The sequence below is a fragment of the Pseudophryne corroboree genome, chromosome 7, assembly GCF_028390025.1.
Source record: "Pseudophryne corroboree isolate aPseCor3 chromosome 7, aPseCor3.hap2, whole genome shotgun sequence".
Classification (NCBI taxonomy): Eukaryota; Metazoa; Chordata; class Amphibia; order Anura; family Myobatrachidae; genus Pseudophryne; species Pseudophryne corroboree.
In genome coordinates this window covers 392,845,012-392,870,736 of record NC_086450.1, presented here as the reverse complement: position 1 = coordinate 392,870,736, position 25,725 = coordinate 392,845,012, and the positions used below count along the sequence as shown (strand labels likewise).

Here is a 25,725-nt window from a genome sequence, read left to right as displayed (position 1 = left end):
TGTTGCAATCATTTTGGCGTATAGTTTGATGTCGCAGTTTAGTAGCGCTATTGGTCGGTAGTTGTGTACGTGGGCGGGGTCTTTGCCGGGCTTAGGAATAGTAACAATACGCGCTTCTAAGAGTTCTGGGGGAAGGGAGCCTCGATCTGAGAATGTATTGTATAGCGAGGTCAGGAGGGGAGAAAGGACGTCATGGAAAGTAGTATAGAAGTCAGAGACAAAGCCATCTGGGCCGGGGGCTTTATTCCTGGGTGTGGATTTAATAGTTGTAGAGATTTCATCCGCCGACCAAGGGGCATTCAGAGAAGAGAGCTGGTCCTGCGTAAGAGTAGGGAGGGAAAGGTCATCTAGGAAGGACGAAATAGACGGAGGGGAGGGTTGTGGGATGGACGGGTCAGTTGTTAAGTTGTATAATTTGGCGTAATAGCTTGCAAATTGGTTCGTTATATCTTTTGGGTTCAAGATCTTTTGTTTGGTGGGAGAATAAATACATTTAATTCTATTTCTGGCTTGCTGAACGCGGAGTTTGCGCGCAAGCATTTTGCCAGTTTTATTTCCTAGCAGGTAAAACTTGTGGCGCATTCTATTCAAGGCCGCTTGGGTGCGTGCGAGGAGTAGCTTTTGTAGTTGTCCTCGGACATTAGAGATCTCAGTTTTAAGTGTTTTGGAGGGATGGGCCCTATTCTTAGTCTCAAGGTCTAACAGGTCAGCCTCCAGAGTCTTCTGCTTTTGAAGGGCTTGTTTTTTGAGAGTGGCGCCGGCCTGAATGGCGGCTCCACGGGTGACGGCTTTAAAAGCACACCAGTGATTGATAGGAGAGGTATCTTGGGGAGAATTAGTGGTTAAATAGGAGTCAATAGAGTCAGAGATTATTTTTTTAGACAAAGGGTTATTTAGTAGGTAGGGATAAAGGCGCCATTGTCGGGGAGGGTTGTAGTTGCCCTGAAGGTTCCATTTCCAGAGAACTGGGGCGTGGTCCGACCATGTGATTGGTAAGATATCTACGTTATTAGTTCTCTGGAGAGACCATTTATCACATAAAATCAGGTCTATTCTGGAGTAGGAGTTATGGACAAGGGAGTGAAATGTGTATTCTCGACCTGAGGGGAATTGTGTCCTCCAGACATCGTATAAATCGAATTCTGCAAGCAGGTTGCGGAAGGCCAGGGAGGGGCCAGAGATAGTGGTTGGAACAGGCTGGGGGAATTGGCGGGACTTGTCCAATTTAGGGTCTAGAACAAGGTTAAAGTCCCCCAAAACTACCAAAGATCCCCTTAGAGCATTCCGTATAGTGAGGAATCATTTTCGCAAAAAGGGGACCTGGTTAGAGTTAGGAGCGTATAGGGATACCAGGGTAACCGGTTTGTCATTGAGGAGGCCAGTTATGATAATATATCGGCCATTTTTGTCTGAAAGTTGAGAGTGTAGGGAAAAGGAGACATTTTTGTTAAAAAGGATGGCTACTCCGTTTCTTTTGGATGGGCCATTAGCATAGTACCCCACTGGGAAATGGCTGTCTTTAAAGAGGGGGGGATTGACAGAAGAGAAGTGGGTTTCTTGTAAAGCTACGACATCAGCTTTTTGCTGGTGGAAGAAGGAGAGGGCCAGCCTACGTTTGTTGGGAGAGTTCAGTCCCTTGACATTGAGAGATATAAGGTTCAACATTGGAAGTCTATATTAGACATGAGAAAGAGGGGTCTATGGAGATCTATTGGAGCGTATCTGCTCCGAGTGCTAATAGGCACTGGTAGCCAGGGATATGATTCAAGTCTGGAGCTTGAGGAGGAGGGGAGCATGCGGGAAGTGTATGGGTCGGGTTTAAAACAGGAGAGGAAGAGGTAAACAACGAAAAGAAAAGGTCTGGTATATTGGACCTGCATGACTACTGCAGGGGAAGGGAAAAAAAAAATTCTGGGGAATGCAGTAGTGCAGAAAAAGGTGAAGGCGGGCTGGATTAACCTGCGCCGCCACTCCAAAACAACTTCTGAGAAAGTAACCTTAGGGCATAGGCATCTATTGAAGGCTTCTCTAATTAGGAAACATATGCACCCTAGGGCATAGGCAGGTAATTAGTACGTGTCAGTAAATAACTGGGCAAAGTGTCGCCCCTTAAGATATAACAACAGTTGAACAACATGTGAGGGAGTAACCCCGTAACTTATAGACCTGGAAAACAAACTTATAATAAGGCACAACATTGCATTTGTAGAAAAGAGCATAATAAGGATATTTTCAACTCCCCACACTAGGGGGGGAGGAGGTCTACAGCCTCCATGACTCGGAGGTTTTGGTGCATGGATTCCGAAAAGACCCAGCTCGGCAGTCCAGTGATTCAGGTGTTCGTCCAATCATGGCTGACGTTAGCAGCACGAGACGATGAAGACGGCTTCGAGATGGAAATGTCCCAGTCCATCAATAATTTCACACCTGCATCTAGGGAGGAAATTATGTAGGTCGAGTCTTCATACGAGACTATCAGTTTAACTGGGAATCCCCAGCGGTAGTGGATGTCGTGGGATCTCAAAGCAAGGGTGATAGGGGTGAAAGCACGTCTCTTTGCTATGGTAGCGGCAGAGAAATCTTGGAACAACTGAAGTCCCCCCAGAGTGTCTGAATTTTTGGATTCTCTAGCGGCCCTCATAATGCGTTCCTTAACTGGGAAGAAATGGACTCGAAGGAGGGTGTCTTTAGGGAGGTCGGATGAGACAGTTCGGGGTCTGGGGAGGCGGTGAATGCGGTCAATCAGGAGTTCAGAGGGATCCGCCTTTGGGAGGAGTTTCTTGAATAGGACAGTGGCGTAGGCTTCCAGTTCAGAGTTGGTGACTGAGTCTGGGATGCCTCGAATTTTGATGTTGTTCCGCCTTGATCTGTCCTCCATATCTGCCAATTTGGATTTGAATTGATCTAGATCTTGTTGTTGGCGATCGTGAGATGAGAGTAGGTCGTTGTGGGAGGTAACCAATTCCTCCATCTTGCGTTCCAAATGATCCGTCCTATCTCCCAGAGATATCAGCTCAGTTTTTACCTCACGGATGGCAGAGGTCAGATCTTTAGAGAGTTCAGACTTGAAGGCGGAAAGTATCTGGCAGAGGGATCTCACGGTTAGGGGGGCATCCGACTCGCAGTCCACTCCCGAAACTGAGAGAGCTGTGGACAGGACACTAGATCCCAAGGGGTCCAGTGTGGCGGAGGGGGAAGGAGCATTTTGTAGCGGGGAGATTTGGAGAGATTTTCGCGAGGGGTAGGCGACTTTCGGGGGAATTGTCTCCTTTTTTTTTTGTAGGAGCCATTTCTCGTCAGTAGCAGCGCACTTAGAGTACTCGGAGAGACGTGCTTCAGGGGAGGGTCCAATCGGCTGGTAATAATGAAACAGGGGTGCTCAGTCACATTGATGGATATTACGTGTTATTTAGACAAGCATGAGTGGCGACAGACAGGTTAGAGAGCGCTCACATTGTGGAGGTCACTGAGGTCATAAAGCCGGAGGATGTGATTGCAGGAACAGATCTGAGCTGGGCGGGATGACAATCAGGCCTGTTAATCCAGAGGAGTAAGGGATCTGGTTTTGTCCCGAGGGTGGTGCGGCAAGGGTAGTGGGAGTGCTTCTGGTCTCCGATCTCGTGGTGTCTGGGGTGGTCTGAGTGTTGGGTGCGGGGTATGATAATCGCCGCACGCAGCCGCTAGAGCTATTCCGCCGGCCTTTCTCTGGAGTAGGTGCTGGCTTCAGGAGATATGAGAACAGGCAGGGTTATAGAGATATAAGTATAGTGGCTGAGTTGACTATACCAGTATTCGCCACAAGAGGGAGCCTTAGTTACAGCCAGCACCAGTCAGGGAGTGAGATGGGTGCTGTGCCAGTCCCAAGATGGCCGCCGCTTATCAGTGAGAGTTAGGCCCACCGGAGGACTCCCGGTCGTCGATCCCCGCCAGCGGGGGAAGAGATCTTGCTAGGTCTTGCTAGCAGTGTTGTGTGAGACGGGGGAGGAAGGGCAGGCGCCTGGAGAGGCCGGGAATCGGCCAGGTAAAGTCTAAAGGCCGGGCGGCGCCAACCGCAAGATGGCCGCCGGCTGCCAGCCAGACACTTCTCGGCCCTTACCTCCCGCCGATCGTCTGGTCCCTGGTCTCCTGTGAGGATCAGCGCCCGGTGGGTGAGTCCCCCAGTGCCAGGGAGAGCCTTTCAGGTGGGTGGGAGAGTCTGCAGGGTCGCCGAACCGGGTCCCAGGAAACGCCGGCGCAGCTCCAAAATCGAGGCCCCGGCTTCTGGGGCGGAGGTAGGCCGCAATCCGCAGGGGGCAACGCAGGGCCCCCCCGATTCCGCAGCTTCTTCCTCCAGGTGCTGGGTGTAGTGGGGCTTAGGGGACTAGTCCCTTGTCGGTGGGCCTCCAAATCTGGTCTAAAAGTGGGTTTTAATACAGTGCCAGCCGGAGCTCAGCAGAGACCCGACCTTCCTCTATGCTAGCCAGGCCACGCCCCCTAAGGTTAGGTTTTTAATGTACAATTTTACCTTAAGTCTCATTCTTCTTTTTCATTTACATATGTTTTACATTTATATACACTGTATTTTTATAATTTTATTATTGGTGTGACAAGTGTTTTTTGGTGGGGGTTTTGCTTTGTACAGAAATCAAGCATTTGGAAGCTAGACATTCTTTGTTTACACCATGGGAAGTTGACAAGCATGGCAGGACAAACATAAGACTATGTGGTGCCAATTGTAAAAGTGATATCCACTGTGACCCAATACAGTACTGCGGTGATTCCCTGCATTTTACATGGCATGAGCACCACACCCGCCAAAAGTCCTGAATTTCTCAGGGCACTCATTATTTCCAGGTCAAAGGTGCATGGATTTTCCTGAAATGGGCAGACCCACCCTGGTTTGGGTGAACTGGGGACTAGTTTAGATAATAGGATTAACGTTACATGTCCTGACTGACGAATAGGAATGCTGGAAGATATGTCACACATATGTAGCCAAATCTCATTTATTGACATGTGCTAAATATATACATGAGTAAAACTGTATTGAAGATAAATGTGAAAAAGCAAGAACACTTTCAGCAATTTCATAAAGCACAGTAACGGGACAAGAACTCGTCTGGTTACTTACCACATCCTCCAGTTCTTCAGCTTCAATCCCATTTTCACTGGATAGCCAAGACATTGCTTAATGTGGGCTACTGGGAATATCACAAAATGCAGTCCTGTGAGTGTAAAGACAAAAGGATCTTAACATACTATATTTTCCCCAAGTATTCCGTCACATGGGTATCTGTATTTTACGCACATTTTACACAAAGTAAGAAATAGAAATCCCCAATGAATGTTGCCAACAAGTGTTTTAGTTAGCTTCTGCAGCTGCCTGTCTAAATGTATGAGCGGTCCATATAAATGTACTGCAGAACACAATACTGCATCATAATTATTTTGTTTTTTCACTTCTTTTTTCAGCATATGCCAGGTCACGATCTCCATCCATGCTCCATCCAATCCTGTCCTCCACTATCCCCTACCCCCTCTCTTCTGTATTTGCTATGTCTCTCCCATCTTCTCCCCCTGTCAGTCGTTGTGTCCCCCCCCCCCTTCCTCCCTCCCATATTTACCCAGTCAAGCCTCCTCTCATAAGTTTGTTCCATCTCCCTTGCAGTGAGAGCCATCAGGGTGCACACAAGGCTTCCACTGTGAATGATATAATTACACATACTTACAGTGCAAAAATTTTAGGCAGGTGTGGAAAACAAATCAGCAAAGTAAGCATGCTTTCAAAAAATAGGAATTTAATACCTACCGGTAATTCCTTTTCTCGTAGATCGTAGTGGATACTGGGGAACTGTACTTTAGTACCGTGGGGTATAGATCGGGTCCACTGGAGCCTGGCATTTTAAAAACCTTTAGTGTGTGTATGTGTGTGGCTGCTTCCTCTATGCCCCTCCTACCAGACTCAGTCTAGGAAAACTGTGCCCGAGGAGACAGACATACCATGAGAGAAGAACATATACAAGAGCGGTGAGGCAACACACAACCAAACTAACAGGAGCGCTAACCGAACAGAGGATAGCGATAACCAGCATAACAAGGACAGCAAAGCTAATCCAACATAGTAAAGGGGCCGCAACTGCGGCCCAACCAACACTTACATACAGTAATCAGGATACGAAGCACTGAGGCGGGCGCCCAGTATCCACTACAGACTACGAGAATAGGAATTACCGGTAGGTATTAAATTCCTATTTTCTCTTACGTCCTAGTGAATACTGGGGAACTGTACTTTAGTACCGTGGGGGAAGTCCCAAAGCTCCCAAAACGGGTGGGAGAGTGCTGAGACCCCTGCAAAACCGCCTGACCAAACTGAAGGTCCTCCTTGGCCAAGTTGTAGAACCTATAGAACTTCACAAAAGTGTTCAAACCAGACCAAGTTGCAGATCGGCAAACTGTAAAGCCGAAACACCCCGGCAGCCGCCCAGGAAGAACCCACCGACCTTGTCGAGTGGCCTGAATAGACGTCGGCAAAGGCAGAGCCGCCGAAGTATAGGCCTGTTGAATAGTCAACCTGAGCCAACGAGCAATAGATTGCTTAGAAGCCGGCTGACCAATTTTCGTGGCATCATAAAAGGACAAACACCGAGTCAGATTTCCAATCGAGCCGTCCTTTTGACATAAATCCTCAGAGCCCTCACCACATCCAAGGACTCTGGGCCCACAGAAATGTCAGCCAACAGTGGAACTACAATCGGCTGATTCAAGTGAAAGGCTGACACCACTTTAGGCAAAAACGGAGGCCGGGTCCTGAGCTCAGCCCTATCTTCATGAAAAATCAAGTACGGGCTCTTGCAGGATAAGGCCCCCAATTCAGAAATCCGTCTTGCAGACGCCAATGCCAGCAACATGACAGTCTTCCAAGTGAGAAATTTCAATTCCACCTTCTGTAACGGTTCAAACCAGTCCGATTGAAGAAAGGACAAAACCACATTTAGATGCCACGGAGCCTTGGCAGGGACGAAGGGTGGCTGCATATGATGAATTCCTTTCAGGAAAGTCTGCACCTCCGGCAACAATGTAAGTTGTTTCTGGAAGAAAATATAGAGAGACGAATCTGTACTTTGATGGAGCCCAACCGTAGGCCCATATCCACACCTGCTTGCAGGAAAAGCAGAAAACGACCAATCCGAAATTCCACGGTAGAAACTTTTCTTTCCTCAAGAAACATATTTCTTCCAGATACGGTGGTAGTGTTTCGATGTAACCACCTTCCGGGCCTGTACCATAGTGGAAATAACCTTGGAAGGGAGACACTTTCTGGCTAGGATCTCCCTCTCACCTTCCAAGCGGACAAACGTAGCCGCTGTAAGTCTGGATAGACGAATGCATCTTGTTGTAGAAGATCCTTTTGAAGCGGCAGAGGCCAGGGTTCCTCCAGAGACATGGTCAGGAGGTCTGTGTTACAGGCCCATCGATGCCAATCCGGGGCAATTAGAATTGCTCGAACGCTTTCCCTTTTGAGTCTTTTTAGACCCTTTGGAATGAGTGGGATTGGAGGGAACAGGTAAACAAACTGGTAAGTCCATGGGTTCATCAGTGCGTCCACTGCCACAGCCTGCGGATCCCTCATTCTGGAACAGTAACGGCGTAGCTTCTTGTTGAGACGAGAAGCTATCAGGTCTATCTGCGGACACCCCCACCGGTAAACCAATTGTTGAAACACCTGAGGATGAAGGCCCCATTCCCCCAGATGGAGGTCGTGCCTGCTGAGGAAGTTCGCCTCCCAATTGTCCACCCCTGGAATGAATATGGCTGAGATGGCCCTTGCGTTGGCCTCTGCCCAGAGGAGTATCTTGGACACTTTTCGCATTGCTGCTCTGCTTCATGTTCCTCCCTGTCGGTTTATGTACGCCACCGCTGTGGCGTTGTCTGACTGTACTTGGATGGCTTGATCCTGGAGAAGGTAGGAAGCCTGAAGAAGGGCATTGTATATTGCCCTGAGTTCCAGGACATTAATCGGTAGTGCAGATTCCTGACTCGACCACCATCCCTGGAACTGTGCCCCTTGAGTCACAGCCCTCCAACCCCAGAGGCTGGCATCTATTGTCAGTAGAATCCACGACTGGGTACAGAAACTCCAGCCTTCCACCAGGTGAGGAACTTGTAGCCACCAGGACAGAGAAATCTGTGCTTTCGGAGACAGGGTCACTTTCTGATGCATGTGCAGGTGAGACCCTGACCACTTCCAGCTGTAAAGGCTGGGCATGAAGCCTGCCGTATGGGACTGCCTCGTATGCGGCCACCATCTTGCTCAGCAAGCGTATGCAAAGATGTATTGAGACCTTGCGGGGTCTGAGCACTGAACGCACCATAGCTTGGAGAGCTAAAGCCTTGTCCATAGGGAGAAACACCTTCTGAGACACCGTATCCAGTATCATCCCCAGGAACTGAAGGCGCTGGGATGGTTCCAAGTGAGATTTTCTAAAATTTAGGATCCATCCATAAACCGCCAGCAGATGAGTGGTCAGGACGATGCTTTGCAGCAGACGTTCCCTAAACACTGCTTTTATCAGGAGATCGTCCAAGTAGGGGACAATGTTGACCCCCAGTTTGCGCAGTTGTAGCATCATCTCCGCCATGACCTTCGTGAAGACCCTTGGAGCTGTGGAGAGACCAAAGGGTAAGGCCTGAAACTGGAGGTGACTGTCCAAGATGGCGAACTTAAGGTAAGACTGGTGAGGAGGCCACATAGGGATGTGCAGGTAAGCATCCTTGATGTCTAGGGAGACTAGAAATTCTCCTTCCTCCAGACCGCACACCACTGCCCGCAGGGATTCCATCTTGAATTCGAATACCCGCAGATAAGGGTTCAAAGCTTTTAGATTTAATATGGGCCGTACCGAACCATCCGGCTTTGGTACAACAAAAAGACTGGAGTAAAAAACCCCTGTTGCGTAACGGAGGAGGTACTGGGACCACTACTCCCATCAGTAAAAGTTTTGAATGGCTTCTTGCAAGGTAACTCTTGCTGCGGATAAAGCTGGTAAGCTTCACTCATAAAGTTGGCAGCATCCTGTATATGTCGCAGCAGAGTAATGATCTCATGCTGGGGCAGGGAGTCAAATCCATTAATAAAATTATCAGACCACTTGACCACTGCCCTTGAAATCCAACCACTAACTATTGTGGGACCTTGTGCGACGCCCGCTGCTGTATATACTGCTTTGAGAGTGGTCTTTATTGTACGGTCAGCTGGGTCTTTCAGGGATAATGCCCCAGGTACTGGTAGTACCAATTTTCTTGACAGTCTAGATACAGTATCGACTGACGGGGGGTTTTCCCATACCTTCCTGTCCTCGGCCGGGAGGGGAAAGGAGGATAACGACCTCTGAGGGATTTTTTATTTTTATTTTTTTGTTAGGGTTCACCCATGCCTCCCCGGCCGGGCAGTTCAATACCCTTGACACAGGAAACGTGGCTGATGATTTTAGTTTTACAATTCTTCATCTGGTTCTGCCTCCCGATCGGGTATGTTAAGAACCTCCCTCACAGCATAAATTAGGGCCTCCACCCCGGGGAACAGAGAGCTGTCCTCCTCCATATCATCTGTTTCATCCAAATCAGGCAGGTCAGAATCAGACTGTAGCACTTGTGGAAGTGAGCGTTTATCTTAAACCAACAGAGGGGGCTGAGAAGCCTTTCTGTTATCTGCAGCTTTAGCCATACAATCAACACACTGTCTTAACACCTGTCTCTCCTTCCTAGCAGCAGCCAGTTCTGAATTAACATTATGAATCATGCCTTAAATGTATCTAACCAGTCAGGTGCATGTGAGCTGCTTTCCCGTGGGGATAATGAACACTGTTCACACATGAGGGACCCCCCTGAAGAAGGGGTAGAATTACGAGCAGTACACATAACTTTGTCAGCAGACATCATTTTACAGTGACAATGTAGTGAAACCCACTGGATACCACCACACAGACCCTAAAGAGCCCCAGGAGTGACACAGAGAAAATGGAAGCCAGCACACAGACACAGCAGCGCAGCGTATCGCTGTGTATATGGACCACACTACCTATGTGAAGAGGTGCTAAGGCTGATGTAACCCCCCCCCCCCCTCCCTTGCTATGACCCCCTGATACTAGTACAAAGTCTGAACAGCCTGGGTCTGTGGAGGAGCAGCGTGCATGCAGCCTTGTGATCCGCAGCAGCAGGAAATGGCGCCTCTCCCGCCTCTGGTCCCGCTTTCCGGGAAGACCCGCACCCGTAATGGCACGCGGCCCCTATAAATTTATACTGGCTGTGTCAATGTTAATGTCACGGACCTGGGTTGGGAGAGTTGAGAACTCGGGGATTCTTCCGATGGTCGGGAAGTAGAACCGTAGTTGGGTTGAAATAGAGACAGCCGAATGTAGGTCTTCCTCATGCAGGATTAATAGATTACTTAAATTTGTGTACGATGCTGGGTGCACTGAATGAGGAAAGAAATGATGATTTGAGAACGGTGCTGAAGAATACTGAAGAAATGAGAGATGACTGTCAGGTCCGGGTGTTTTTGTGAATCCGTTAACCCGGGACCAACCACAGGTGTAGGTGCTGGGCTATGAAGAAAGCAGGGAGGACGAAGAAAGTTCCGATTCATATATTTATTCAAAATAACAATTCAGTAAAGAGTTAACTGACAAGTTGTTAATCATCATATTATACTGAAGTATTGCAGGAATAATATGCAAGAGAAAACTCAAAAATACATAAAAGAAATGTTCATGGAAACATATGCAAAACAAGCTGATGAATAAATGTTGGATTGTCCAAATATAAACGAGCTTTGATGCTGAACTGCAGAATATGATTAACTGGATAATGCAGACATGAAGAGATAACTGTAAGGATTTGCAATGGAGTTTTGAGAGTTAACTGAGAGACTGTGAAGAATTATCCTTGTTATGACAACATAGCAAATATAAACAAGCTTTGATGCTGAACTGCAGAATGTTATTAACTGGATAATGCAGACATGGAGAATTAACTGTAAGAATTGGCAATGGAGCTTTGAGAGTTAACTGAGAGACTGAAGAATTATCCTTGTTATGACAACATAGCAAATATAAACAAGCTTTGATGCTGAACTGCAGATTGTGTTTAACTGGTTAATGCAGACATGGAGAATTAACTGTAAGAATTGGCAATGGAGCTTTGAGAGTTAACTGAGAGACTGTGATGAATTATCCTTGTAATGACAACATAGCAAATAAAAGTACAGAATTGGGTTACTTGCGGGTTCCGGAAATCACTGTGAAACTGTAGTAGAAGACAAGGTGATGAATGGGTTAAATGCAGAGTTGAACAAACGAACAGCTGAGAGAAACAGAATCCTCCAGACTTTGAATGATAGGCAGACTGACAAGGTAACCTCATGCAGGACACTGGGAATCCAACTATTTCCAATAGGAGTGCAATTAACTGACAGCACAGCGGAGAGCCGGTGGATCTTTCAGCAGTGAAGGCTGCAGACGGACCTCTGGGAACGGAGGCGATATCTGGACCACGGGAATCACACAGGAATGCACGGAGAGAGCTCAGAGCTAGAGCACAGCTTTGATACAACAAAGCACTGGCCCAGAGTAACATAATCCCAGCCTACTTAAAGGCAGCACAAGCACGGGATTGGCTTACACCTGCCCACAGGTGTTTTCACAAGTGCTCTGTATTAGCTATTTGGTCTCCAACATGGCCACCTCCTATACAGCAGACACACCGCAGTGCCTTAGGCCATTTGGTCCCCGCACTCACAGTTCCCAGACTCTGCATTACCTGTGCCATTGATCACGCCGTGTCCCCACACGGGCGCACAGCACCGCGAGCAACCGCACTGGCAACGGATGAACCCCAGAACCCGCAGAGGTAAGAGACCGGTTCGTGACAATGACTTGAGAACGATAGTGAAGAACACTGAATGAGTGACGACTTGTGAATGATGCTGAGGAACACTGAATGAGAGATGACTTGTAACCAATGCTGAAGAACACTGAAAGAGAGATGACCTGTAAACGATGCTGAAGAACACTGAACGAGTGCTGGAAGCACTGGTAACTGTAAGCTGAGAGACACGCTGTATGCAGGAAGCACTGGAACTCTGTTGATGAGAGACACGCTGTATGCTGGAAGCACTGGAACTCTGTAGATGAGAGACACGCTGTATGCTGGAAGCACTGGAACTCTGTAGATGAGAGACACGCTGTATGCTGGAAGCAATGGGACTCTGTAGCTGAGAGACACGCTGTATGCTGGAAGCACTGGAACTCTGTAGCTGAGAGACACGCTGTATGCTGGAAGCAATGGGACTCTGTAGCTGAGAGACACGCTGTATGCTGGAAGCACTGGAACTCTGTAGATGAGAGACACGCTGTATGCTGGAAGCACTGGAACTCTGTAGATGAGAGACACGCTGTATGCTGGAAGCACTGGAACTCTGTTGATGAGAGACACGCTGTATGCTGGAAGCAATGGAACTCTGTAGCTGAGAGACACGCTGTATGCTGGAAGCACTGGGATTCTGTTGATGAGAGACACGCTGTATGCTGGAAGCACTGGAACTCTGTTGATGAGAGACACGCTGTATGCTGGAAGCACTGGGACTCTGTAGCTGAGAGACACGCTGTATGCTGGAAGCAATGGGACTCTGTAGATGAGAGACACGCTGTATGCTGGAAGCAATGGGACTCTGTAGATGAGAGACACGCTGTATGCTGGAAGCAATGGAACTCTGTAGATGAGAGACACGCTGTATGCTGGAAGCACTGGAACTCTGTAGATGAGAGACACGCTGTATGCTGGAAGTACTGGAACTCTGTAGCTGAGAAACACGCTGTATGCTGGAAGCAATGGGACTCTGTAGATGAGAGACACGCTGTATGCTGGAAGCAATGGGACTCTGTAGATGAGAGACACGCTGTATGCTGGAAGCACTGGAACTCTGTTGATGAGAGACACGCTGTATGCTGGAAGCAATGGGACTCTGTAGCTGAGAGACACGCTGTATGCTGGAAGCAAAGGGACTCTGTAGCTGAGAGACACGCTGTATGCTGGAAGCAATGGGACTCTGTAGCTGAGAGACATGCTGTATGCTGGAAGCACTGGAACTCTGTAGATGAGAGATATGCTGTATGCTGGAAGCACTGGAACTCTGTTGATGAGAGACACGCTGTATGCTGGAAGCAATGGAACTCTGTAGCTGAGAGACACGCTGTATGCTGGAAGCAATGGGACTCTGTAGCTGAGAGACACGCTGTATGCTGGAAGCACTGGAACTCTGTAGATGAGAGACACGCTGTATGCTGGAAGCAATGAAACTCTGTAGCTGAGAGACACGCTGTATGCTGGAAGCACTGGAATTCTGTAGCTGAGAGACACGCTGTATGCTGGAAGCAATGGGACTCTGTAGCTGAGAGACACGCTGTATGCTGGAAGCAATGGGACTCTGTAGATGAGAGACACGCTGTATGCTGGAAGCACTGGAACTCTGTAGCTGAGAGACACACTGTATGCTGGAAGCAATGGGACTCTGTAGCTGAGAGACATGCTGTATGCTGGAAGCACTGGAACTCTGTTGATGAGAGACACGCAGTATGCTGGAAGCACTGGAACTCTGTTGATGAGAGACACGCAGTATGCTGGAAACACTGGAACTCTGTAGCTGAGAGACACGCTGTATGCTGGAAGCAATGGGACTCTGTAGATGAGAGACACGCTGTATGCTGGAAGCACTGGAACTCTGTAGATGAGAGACACGCTGTATGCTGGAAGCACTGGGATTCTGTTGATGAGAGACACGCTGTATGCTGGAAGCACTGGAACTCTGTAGCTGAGAGACACGCTGTATGCTGGAAGCAATGGGACTCTGTAGATGAGAGACACGCTGTATGCTGGGAGCAATGGGACTCTGTAGATGAGAGACACGCTGTATGCTGGAAGCACTGGGATTCTGTTGATGAGAGACACGCTGTATGCTGGAAGCACTGGGACTCTGTAGCTGAGAGACACGCTGTATGCTGGAAGCACTGGAACTCTGTAGATGAGAGACACGCTGTATGCTGGAAGCAATGGGACTCTGTAGCTGAGAGACACGCTGTATGCTGGAAGCACTGGGACTCTGTTGATGAGAGACACGCTGTATGCTGGAAGCACTGGAACTCTGTAGCTGAGAGACACGCTGTATGCTGGAAGCACTGGGACTCTGTAGCTGAGAGACACGCTGTATGCTGGAAGCAATGGAACTCTGTAGCTGAGAGACACGCTGTATGCTGGAAGCAATGGGACTCTGTAGATGAGAGACACGCTGTATGCTGGAAGCAATGGGACTCTGTAGATGAGAGACACGCTGTATGCTGGAAGCAATGGGACTCTGTAGATGAGAGACACGCTGTATGCTGGAAGCACTGGAACTCTGTAGATGAGAGACACGCTGTATGCTGGTAGATGAGAGACACGCTGTATGCTGGAAGCACTGGAACTCTGTAGATGAGAGACACGCTGTATGCTGGAAGCAATGAAACTCTGTAGCTGAGAGACACGCTGTATGCTGGAAGCAATGGGACTCTGTAGCTGAGAGACACGCTGTATGCTGGAAGCACTGGAACTCTAGCTGAGAGACACGCTGTATATGCTGGAAGCAATTGGACTCTGTAGCTGAGAGACACGCTGTATGCTGGAAGCACTGGAACTCTGTAGATGAGAGACACGCTGTATGCTGGAAGCACTGGGACTCTGTTGATGAGAGACACGCTGTATGCTGGAAGCACTGGAACTCTGTAGCTGAGAGACACGCTGTATGCTGGAAGCACTGGGACTCTGTAGCTGAGAGACACGCTGTATGCTGGAAGCAATGGAACTCTGTAGCTGAGAGACACGCTGTATGCTGGAAGCAATGGGACTCTGTAGATGAGAGACACGCTGTATGCTGGAAGCAATGGGACTCTGTAGATGAGAGACACGCTGTATGCTGGAAGCACTGGAACTCTGTAGCTGAGAGACACGCTGTATGCTGGTAGATGAGAGACACGCTGTATGCTGGAAGCACTGGAACTCTGTAGATGAGAGACACGCTGTATGCTGGAAGCAATGAAACTCTGTAGCTGAGAGACACGCTGTATGCTGGAAGCAATGGGACTCTGTAGCTGAGAGACACGCTGTATGCTGGAAGCACTGGAACTCTAGCTGAGAGACACGCTGTATATGCTGGAAGCAATTGGACTCTGTAGCTGAGAGACACGCTGTATGCTGGAAGCACTGGAACTCTGTAGATGAGAGACACGCTGTATGCTGGAAGCACTGGAACTCTGTTGATGAGAGACACGCTGTATGCTGGAAGCAATGGAACTCTGTTGATGAGAGACACGCTGTATGCTGGAAGCAATGGAACTCTGTAGCTGAGAGACACGCTGTATGCTGGAAGCAATGGGACTCTGTAGCTGAGAGACATGCTGTATGCTGGAAGCACTGGAACTCTGTAGATGAGAGACACGCTGTATGCTGGAAGCAATGAAACTCTGTAGCTGAGAGACACGCTGTATGCTGGAAGCACTGGAATTCTGTAGCTGAGAGACACGCTGTATGCTGGAAGCAATGGGACTCTGTAGCTGAGAGACACGCTGTATGCTGGAAGCACTGGGACTCTGTAGATGAGAGACACGCTGTATGCTGGAAGCAATGGGACTCTGTAGATGAGAGACACGCTGTATGCTGGAAGCAATGGGACTCTGTAGATGAGAGACACGCTGTATGCTGGAAGCACTGGAACTCTGTAGCTGAGAAACACGCTGTATGCTGGAAGCAATGGGACTCTGTAGATGAGAGACACGCTGTATGCTGGAAGCAATGGGACTCTGTAGATGAGAGACACGCTGTATGCTGGAAGCACTGGTACTCTGTTGATGAGAGACACGCTGTATGCTGGAAGCAATGGGACTCTGTAGATGAGAGACACGCTGTATGCTGGAAGCAAAGGGACTCTGTAGATGAGAGACACGCTGTATGCTGGAAGCACTGGAACTCTGTAGCTGAGAGACACGCTGTATGCTGGAAGCAATGGGACTCTGTAGCTGAGAGACATGCTGTATGCTGGAAGCACTGGAACTCTGTAGATGAGAGATATGCTGTATGCTGGAAGCACTGGAACTCTGTTGATGAGATACACGCTGTATGCTGGAAGCAATGGGACTCTGTAGCTGAGAGACACGCTGTATGCTGGAAGCAATGGGACTCTGTAGCTGAGAGACACGCTGTATGCTGGAAGCACTGGAACTCTGTAGATGAGAGACACGCTGTATGCTGGAAGCAATGAAACTCTGTTGATGAGAGACACGCTGTATGCTGGAAGCACTGGAACTCTGTAGCTGAGAGACACGCTGTATGCTGGAAGCAATGGGACTCTGTAGATGAGAGACACGCTGTATGCTGGAAGCACTGGAACTCTGTAGATGAGAGACACGCTGTATGCTGGAAGCACTGGGATTCTGTTGATGAGAGACACGCTGTATGCTGGAAGCACTGGAACTCTGTAGCTGAGAGACACGCTGTATGCTGGAAGCAATGGGACTCTGTAGATGAGAGACACGCTGTATGCTGGAAGCACTGGAACTCTGTAGATGAGAGACACGCTGTATGCTGGAAGCACTGGGATTCTGTTGATGAGAGACACGCTGTATGCTGGAAGCACTGGGACTCTGTAGCTGAGAGACACGCTGTATGCTGGAAGCACTGGGACTCTGTTGATGAGAGACACGCTGTATGCTGGAAGCACTGGAACTCTGTAGCTGAGAGACACGCTGTATGCTGGAAGCACTGGGACTCTGTAGCTGAGAGACACGCTGTATGCTGGAAGCACTGGGACTCTGTAGATGAGAGACACGCTGTATGCTGGAAGCAATGGAACTCTGTAGCTGAGAGACACGCTGTATGCTGGAAGCAATGGGACTCTGTAGATGAGAGACACGCTGTATGCTGGAAGCAATGGGACTCTGTAGATGAGAGACACGCTGTATGCTGGAAGCACTGGAACTCTGTAGATGAGAGACACGCTGTATGCTGGAAGCACTGGAACTCTGTTGATGAGAGACACGCTGTATGCTGGAAGCAATGGGACTCTGTAGCTGAGAGACACGCTGTATGCTGGAAGCAATGGGACTCTGTAGCTGAGAGACATGCTGTATGCTGGAAGCACTGGAACTCTGTTGATGAGAGATACGCTGTATGCTGGAAGCACTGGAACTCTGTTGATGAGAGACACGCTGTATGCTGGAAGCAATGGGACTCTGTAGCTGAGAGACACGCTGTATGCTGGAAGCAATGGGACTCTGTAGCTGAGAGACACGCTGTATGCTGGAAGCACTGGAACTCTGTAGATGAGAGACACGCTGTATGCTGGAAGCAATGAAACTCTGTAGCTGAGAGACACGCTGTATGCTGGAAGCACTGGAATTCTGTAGCTGAGAGACACGCTGTATGCTGGAAGCAATGGGACTCTGTAGCTGAGAGACACGCTGTATGCTGGAAGCAAATGGGACTCTGTAGCTGAGAGACACGCTGTATGCTGGAAGCACTGGAACTCTGTAGATGATAGACACGCTGTATGCTGGAAGCAATGGAACTCTGTTGATGAGAGACACGCTGTATGCTGGAAGCAATGGAACTCTAGCTGAGAGACACGCTGTATGCTGGAAGCAATGGGACTCTGTAGCTGAGAGACACGCTGTATGCTGGAAGCACTGGAACTCTGTAGATGAGAGACACGCTGTATGCTGGAAGCACTGGAACTCTGTTGATGAGAGACACGCTGTATGCTGGAAGCAATGGAACTCTGTAGCTGAGAGACACGCTGTATGCTGGAAGCAATGGTACTCTGTAGCTGAGAGACATGCTGTATGCTGGAAGCACTGGAACTCTGTAGATGAGAGACACGCTGTATGCTGGAAGCACTGGGATTCTGTTGATGAGAGACACGCTGTATGCTGGAAGCACTGGGACTCTGTAGCTGAGAGACACGCTGTATGCTGGAAGCACTGGGATTCTGTTGATGAGAGACACGCTGTATGCTGGAAGCACTGGAACTGTAGCTGAGAGACACGCTGTATGCTGGAAGCACTGGGACTCTGTAGCTGAGAGACACGCTGTATGCTGGAAGCCCTAGGACTCTGTAGATGAGAGACACGCTGTATGCTGGAAGCAATGGGACTCTGTAGCTGAGAGACACGCTGTATGCTGGAAGCAATGGGACTCTGTAGCTGAGAGACACGCTGTATGCTGGAAGCACTGGAACTCTGTAGATGAGAGACACGCTGTATGCTGGAAGCACTGGAACTCTGTAGCTGAGAGACACGCTGTATGCTGGAAGCACTGGAACTCTGTAGATGAGAGACACGGTGTATGCTGGAAGCACTGGGACTCTGTAGATGAGAGACACGCTGTATGCTGGAAGCACTGGAACTCTGTAGATGAGAGACACGCTGTATGCTGGAAGCACTGGAACTCTGTTGATGAGAGACACGCTGTATGCTGGAAGCAATGGAACTCTGTAGCTGAGAGACACGCTGTATGCTGGAAGCAATGGGACTCTGTAGATGAGAGACACGCTGTATGCTGGAAGCACTGGAACTCTGTTGATGAGAGACACGCTGTATGCTGGAAGCAATGGGACTCTGTAGCTGAGAGACACGCTGTATGCTGGAAGCAATGGGACTCTGTAGCTGAGAGACACGCTGTATGCTGGAAGCACTGGAACTCTGTAGATGAGAGACACGCTGTATGCTGGAAGCAATGAAACTCTGTAGCTGAGAGACACGCTGTATGCTGGAAGCACTGGAATTCTGTAGCTGAGAGACACGCTGTATGCTGGAAGCAATGGGACTCTGTAGATGAGAGACACGCTGTATGCTGGAAGCACTGGAACTCTGTAGATGAGAGACACGCTGTATGCTGGAAGCAATGGAACTCTGTAGATAAGAGACACGCTGTATGCTGGAAGCACTGGGACTCTGTAGCTGAGAGACGTGAGCCTGGGGAGTAGCTCTGCAGCGACGATACTCAGGCGCCTCCTTTTAAATTTCCTGCGCCCCTTCCATAGGCGGAGAGGCAGTGGTTGCGTCCCCCCCTTACCCCACGTGAGTAACAGAAAACATGGCGGCGCCCATGGACCGGGAGACCGCCGGCCGCAGCGCCACGCGCCCACCGGGACGGCAGAGAGAGAAGCCGCCCCGGACACCACCACGCACGGAGCGGTAAGTGCGGCCGCCGCCGCTCCAGCGCCGTGACAGTTAATATTATGAATATAACATTTTCTGACAGATGCTGAGCACCCAGTGGAGTTACATACTCCTCTAAGCCAGTGTGGTCCGCGGTGGGCACCGCACCTCGTGGCATGTGACCGGCGCGCGACATGCCGCCAAACAGCACCAGGAACCCGCTAACCGGAACCCCGATGTTAACACTCTCCGCACCTGCGTCTCTCTGGCATCTGTTAGAGGGTGGCGGCTAGCTGATGGCGTGTGCACACACAGTGTGGTGTGTGAAACAGCGCCTCAGGAGCTCGGTGTCCTGTCAGCAGGGATTACGAACCATTAACCCTCAGGAGGCTAGTTTCTAAAGGTGGGTACACACTATTAGATATATCTGCAGATCAATTGATCTGCAGATATATCTATGTACGGATCGGGCAGTGTGCTGTGCATACACACAGCCCGATCCGTCGGGGGACTGACGTCATGAACTGGGCGGCAGTTCACCTGTCAATCACCGCCGGCCGCCGCAGCATGTGTACGGGCGTTCGGACGACCGCCCCGTACACACACAGCGACGCGCCAATATATCGTTAGATATATTGGCTGTCGGCTGTGCTGCGCGGCCGACGCGATACGTCTGTGAACGACGGAGTTCACAGACGTATCGCCCGTACACACTGGCCGACGGTCCCGCAATGTATCGGCCGTTTAAGAGAACGGCCGATACATCGACCAGTGTGTACGGGCCTTAAGTCCCACAAAGCCAACCAGTACTACCTGAAAAAATAAATAAATAAATAAATAAAAGAAGGAAACTCTCTGGAGCTCCAGAGGAATGCACCCGGCTCCTCTAAACGGAGTCTGGTAGGAGGGGCATAGATGGAGGAGCCAGCACACACACTATAGGTTTTTAAAGTGCCAGGCTCCAGTGGACCCGATCTATACCCCACGGTACTAAAGTACAGTTCCCCAGTATCCACTAGGACGTAAGAGAAATAGAAGTGTTAATAGTTTATGTGTATCAATTAACAAAATGCAAAGTGAATGAACAGAAATCTAAATTAAATAAATATTTGGTGTGACCACCCTTTACCTTCAAAAACGCATCAATTCTTCTAGGTACACTCGCACAAAGTCAGGGATTTTCTAGGATTATATTCAGGTGTATGACTGACCAATCATACCAAATAGCTGATAAGGATTATCAGTTTCATATGTAGGTTGAAACACAGTCATTAAGTGAAACAGAAAGAGCTGTGCAGGAGGCTTAAAACTGGGCGAGGAACAGCCAAACTTTGCTACAAAGGTGAGGTTGTGGAAGACAGTTTCATGTCACACACCATGGCAATACTGAGCACAGCAACAAGACACAAGGTAGTTAAACTGCATCAGCGAGATCTCTCCCAGGCAAAGATTTCAAAGCAGACTGGCGTTTCAAGCTCTTCTGAAGAAGTAGAAAGAAACGGGCAACGTTGAGGACAGCGCAGTGGTCAGCCAAGGAAACTTAGTGCATCAGATGAAAGACACATCATGCTTATTTATCTTCGAAATTGGAAGATGTCCAGCAGTGCCATCAGCTCAGAACTGGCAGAAACCAGTGGGACCTAGGTACACTCATCTACTGTTTGGAGAAGTCTGTCCAGAACTGGTCAAAAAGCCACACCTTTGACATGGAAACAAGGCCAAGCAACTCAACTGAGCAGAAAAACACAGTAACTGGTGCAGAAAAATGGCAGTAGGTGCTCTGGACTGACGAGTCAAAAATTTGAAATAATTGTCTGTAACAGAAAGAATTATTACTTTGCAGCACTCTTTCCACACCTGCCCAAAACTTTCGCACAGTATTGGATATATATTTTTTTACCCTAGGGAATGGAGTAGTAGCCAGGTCTTATCATTGCTGGTCCTGATTATAAGGATCAGGCGTCGGCATTGCTTGGAGAGTTGCTCTTCCATCCAGAATAAAAAAACATTTTGGGCCAAATGTAATAGAGTGAGAGTTTCAAAAAGTGAGAGATTTGGTAAGGTTTTGCAGTTTTTGTTAAAGTGGCAATCATTTACACAGCAAGATCAACCTGGTTTTGCAGTGTAAATGGTTGCCACTTTAAAAAAAAACTGAAAAACCTTACCAAATCTCTCACTTTCTGAAACTCTCACTCTATTACATTTGGGCCTATATTTTAGACATATTAGCCTGATCCATACCTTCTTCTCCATTTCTTCCCCTTCCTATCCCTCGATACGACCCTATTCACACTGCTTTACTCTTGGTACACACAGCAATGTTTAAAAAGGGAATGGGTTCAGAGGGCAGCCAAACACAGCCTAAAGCAGTGGTTCTCAAACTTTTTTGAATCGCGGCGCCCTAGAGCGCAAGAACTATTTTCACGGCACCCCTAAGCCAAAAGTTTCTTATGGAGAAATTTAGATATTTTTTTAAAATTAAGTAAACTGTGTTTATATTATCATCCTACACATATTGTCAACTGTGTAGTGAGAAACAAGATTTGCTTCTGTTTGTCCACATATTTTATGGTTGACAGTCATCAGCACTGGTTTTGCCTATTACATTGACCATAAATTTTATTTGGTCATGGATCACCAACCCAGGGCACCCCCTGCAAGTGTCCCGAGGCACCCCAGGGTGCCACCGCACACAGTTTGAGAACCACTGGCCTAAGGCAAGAGCCATGCCTACTGCTGCAGCAGGACTGCATCCACACTGGCAGTATGCATTGTCCTGCCCCTTTGCTCTTGACACTTTCACAATATTATCTAGAGCCAACTTAAATTCCCAATTCATCCCCGCTTATAATGCAGCTGCAGACTTTAAGAACCAAAAGAATATTAAAAAACAAAAATCAAAACAAATGGACACTCGTTTAGAAACCATAGTAATTCTTGATCTTAAACCACCCAGTAATGTAATGAACAAAGCACAGGTGAAGTTATCACAGCTATCTGCTTGCACCCTCCTAAACAGAAACGTGCGTTAACTAGTGCTCCCGTGACTAGTGCTTTGGACACTTAACCCTGGAGCTAAAACCCCAAAATAACTCCTGCGGCTAATGGACTCTGCTCCTTATGCGCCTTACACACTGGGCGAAGTTAGCGATTTTATTGACCGACGATATTATCAATGGTCAGTAATTCCGCAAACGATTTTTGCCTACACACTGGATGATATTGATGGCCAATTTGGACGATATGAGAGTACATACATCTATATCGTCCAAATTGGCTCGCATGTATAAACGAGGGTAGATCAATGATGAATTTATTGCGGAGCCGCGTATCGCTCGTCGTTGATGCATACACACTGACTGATATGAACGATTTATCGTTCATTTTTTAACAATATCGATCATCGTTATCGGCAAGTGTGTAGGGCCCATGAGTTTCAAAGAATGCGCAGTGCGAATACACATAAGATATGCAGATGTACATTCAACTCTGCATTGGCCGCTTAATGCCTAAAGTACAAATACATCCAGACACAAGACTGTGATATATTAGTGCCTGGGAACACCATCACACAAAAGCCAATTTCCCTGCCCGAGAAACTGCCGTGGTTTGACACCTCAGATCTTCCTTGAAAAGAGGCAACAAATGGATGGCTGTGAGGCCACTAAACCAGCATTGGAGACACATGTCCTATCAAGGAAAGGGGCCCAAATATGCTAGAGGCCTTGGCTGCTGGACTTCTGTGTTTTGGTTAGTTTGGGTGAGGGTGTACTATTGCTATTTATTATTTGGAGGAAGTCTTGTTTGTTCATCTTGAATTTTAAACTTCTGTCAGGTATTGGCATTGTACAGGGGATTCGTCGACTGTGGTTCAGGACCCAAAATGCAGGTAGCCCAGCTATTAATGAACAATGGGTTACACATCGCATTCAGAGATAAGATGGCCAATCTCATAGTAAAAGCAGAAAAACCAGTGGCTTGGATGGCCTGTCCTACTGCTTACACCCACGAGAGTGAATTACAAATGATGGCAACTAGGCTAGTGGATTTCATTTACCCCAATTTTCTTTTACAAGTTAGAACAACAATCTGACACGCTAATGTGTCGTAGGATATTGCAACATTATTTTTTTCATAAACTTGCACAACAGTAGACTGGAAGCTACCAATGCACTTACAGTGCATCCGGAAATTATTCGCAGCGCTTCACTTTTTCCACATTTTGTTATGTTACAGCCTTATTCCAAAATGGAGTAAATTAATTTTATCCCTCAAAATTCTACACACAATACCCCATAATGACAACGTGAAAAAAGTTTTTGGGAGATTTTTGCAAATTTATTAAAAATAAAAAACTTAGAAATCACATGTACATAAGTATTCACAGCCTTTGCTCAATACTTTGTTGATGCACCTTTGGCAGCAATTACAGCCTCAGTTATTTTTGAATATGATGCCTGATGCTTGGCACACCTATCTTTGGGTAGTTTCACCATTCCTCTTTGCAGCACCTCTCAAGCTCCATCAGGTTAGATGGGAAGCGTCGGTGCACAGCCATTTTCAGATCTCTCCAGAGATGTTCAATCGGATTCAAGTCTGGGCCACTCAATAACACTGACAGAGTTGTCCTGAAGCCAATCCTTGGATATCTTGGCTGTGTGCTTAGGGTCGTTGTCCTGCTGAAAGATGAACTGTCGCCCCAGTCTGAGGTCAAGAGCGCTCTGGAGCAGGTTTTCATCCAGGATGTTTCTGTACATTGCTGCATTGATCTTTCCCTCTGTCCTGACCAGTCTCCCAGTTCCTGCCACTGAAAAACATCCCCACAACATGATGCTGCCACCACCATGCTTCACTGTAGGGATGGTATTGGCCTGGTGATGGACGGTGTCTGGTTTCCTCCAAAAATTACGCCTGGCATTCACGCCAAAGAGTTCAATCTTTGTCTCATCAGACCAGAGAATTTTGTTTCTCATGGTCTGAGAGTCCTTCAGGTGCATTCTGGCAAACTCCAGGCGGGCTGCCATGTGCTTTTTACTAAGGAGTGGCTTCTGTCTGGCCACTCTACCATACAGTCCTGATTGGTAGATTGCTGCAGAGATGGTTGTCCTTCTGGAAGGTTCTCCTCTCTCTTCAGAGGAATGCTATAGCTCTGACAGAGTGACCATCGGGTTCTTGGTCACCTCTCTGACTAGGGCCCTTCTCCCCCGATCGCTCAGTTTAGACGGCCAGCCAGCACTAGGAAGAGTCCTGGTGGTTCTGAACTTCTTCCATTTACGCATGATGGAGGCCACTGTGCTCATTGGGACCTTCAAAGTAGCAGTTATTTTTCTGTACCCTTCCCCAGATTTGTGACTCGAGACAATCCTGTCTCAGAGGTCTACAGACAATTCCTTTGACTTCATGCTTGGTTTGTGCTCAGACATGCACTGTCAAGTGTGGAACCTTATATAGACAGGTGTGTGCCTTTCCAAATCATATCCAATCAACTGAATTTACCACAGGTGGACTCCAATTAGGCAGTAGGGACATCTCAAGGATGATCAATGGAAACAGGATGCACCTTAGCTCAATTTTGAGCTTCATGGCAAAGGACGTGAATACTTATGTGCATGTGATTTCTTCCTTTTTTATTTTTAATACATTTGTAAAAATCTCAAAAAAAACTTTTTTCACGTTGTCATTATGGGGTATTGTGTATAGAATTTTGAGGGAAAAAATGAATTTATTCCATTTTGGAATAAGTCTATAACATAACAAAATGTGGAAAAAGTGAAGCACTGTGAATACTTTCCGGATGCATTGTATATTAGAGACTAAGGGGGTATGCAATTAGCTCCACTGAGTAATCAATTACAGCAGTTTTTGTCCGTTTTGAAGGATTTTTCGCCAATGTCTTTTCCCTTTTTTTTTTTAAGTGAAAAGACATTGGTGAAAAATGCCTCAAAATCAGCGAAAAATAGCCCGCATTTTTTATGGAAAACTTGTGGATTAGCCAATGTTAAATAGACCTAAAAATAGCGAAAAGCTCTGTTTTTTTTCTCCTAGGTTAAAAAAACTGAGCTAATTGCATACCGTATTGAACTAGCTGCAGGATTTATCCCGCAACTAATTGCCGGCAAAAATCCCTACAGTGTGGAAAAAGGCTATTCAATTAAATAGCCTTTTTCTGCAATGAAAAATCGGTATCCAGGCACGGAAACCCACAGATTCTGTGTAAACTGCACACGACCTGATGTTGTGTTTTTTTTATGCGGATTTACGCTGCAAGGATCAGTACGACTGTGGGGACTCGCACGCGGAGCATTCCCCGCTAATTGAATACCTCCGGCGCAGCAATTAGCCGTGGCGTTTAATTTAATTCCCCCATATTTTGGCCTGATTAAGACTCGCACACAATGCTGCGTAGTGTGCAAAAATCACTATAAACTCGTACGGTGCAAGTGTGGTGCAGCATGCATAAAATCACAGGCAGACAGCTGCCAAAAGAAACGATGCAACAGCCGCA

The 25,725-nt window shown here is 47.8% G+C and overlaps 1 protein-coding gene across 3 annotated transcripts in view; it reads right to left on the bottom strand.

Moving 5' to 3' along the window:
• Positions 1–25,725, bottom strand: part of IQCE (IQ motif containing E) — a 208,346-nt gene that overhangs the window by 182,251 nt on the left and 370 nt on the right. For 2 of the 3 annotated variants that reach the window (XM_063934624.1, XM_063934626.1), the window contains exon 2: positions 5,111–5,204. In XM_063934624.1, coding sequence (XP_063790694.1) covers positions 5,111–5,164 — 54 coding nt within the window. In that variant the 5' untranslated portion in view covers positions 5,165–5,204. Of the gene's footprint in view, positions 1–5,110; positions 5,205–5,603; positions 5,680–25,725 lie in introns of all 3 variants that reach the window. The other variant, XM_063934625.1, reaches the window with a different exon arrangement.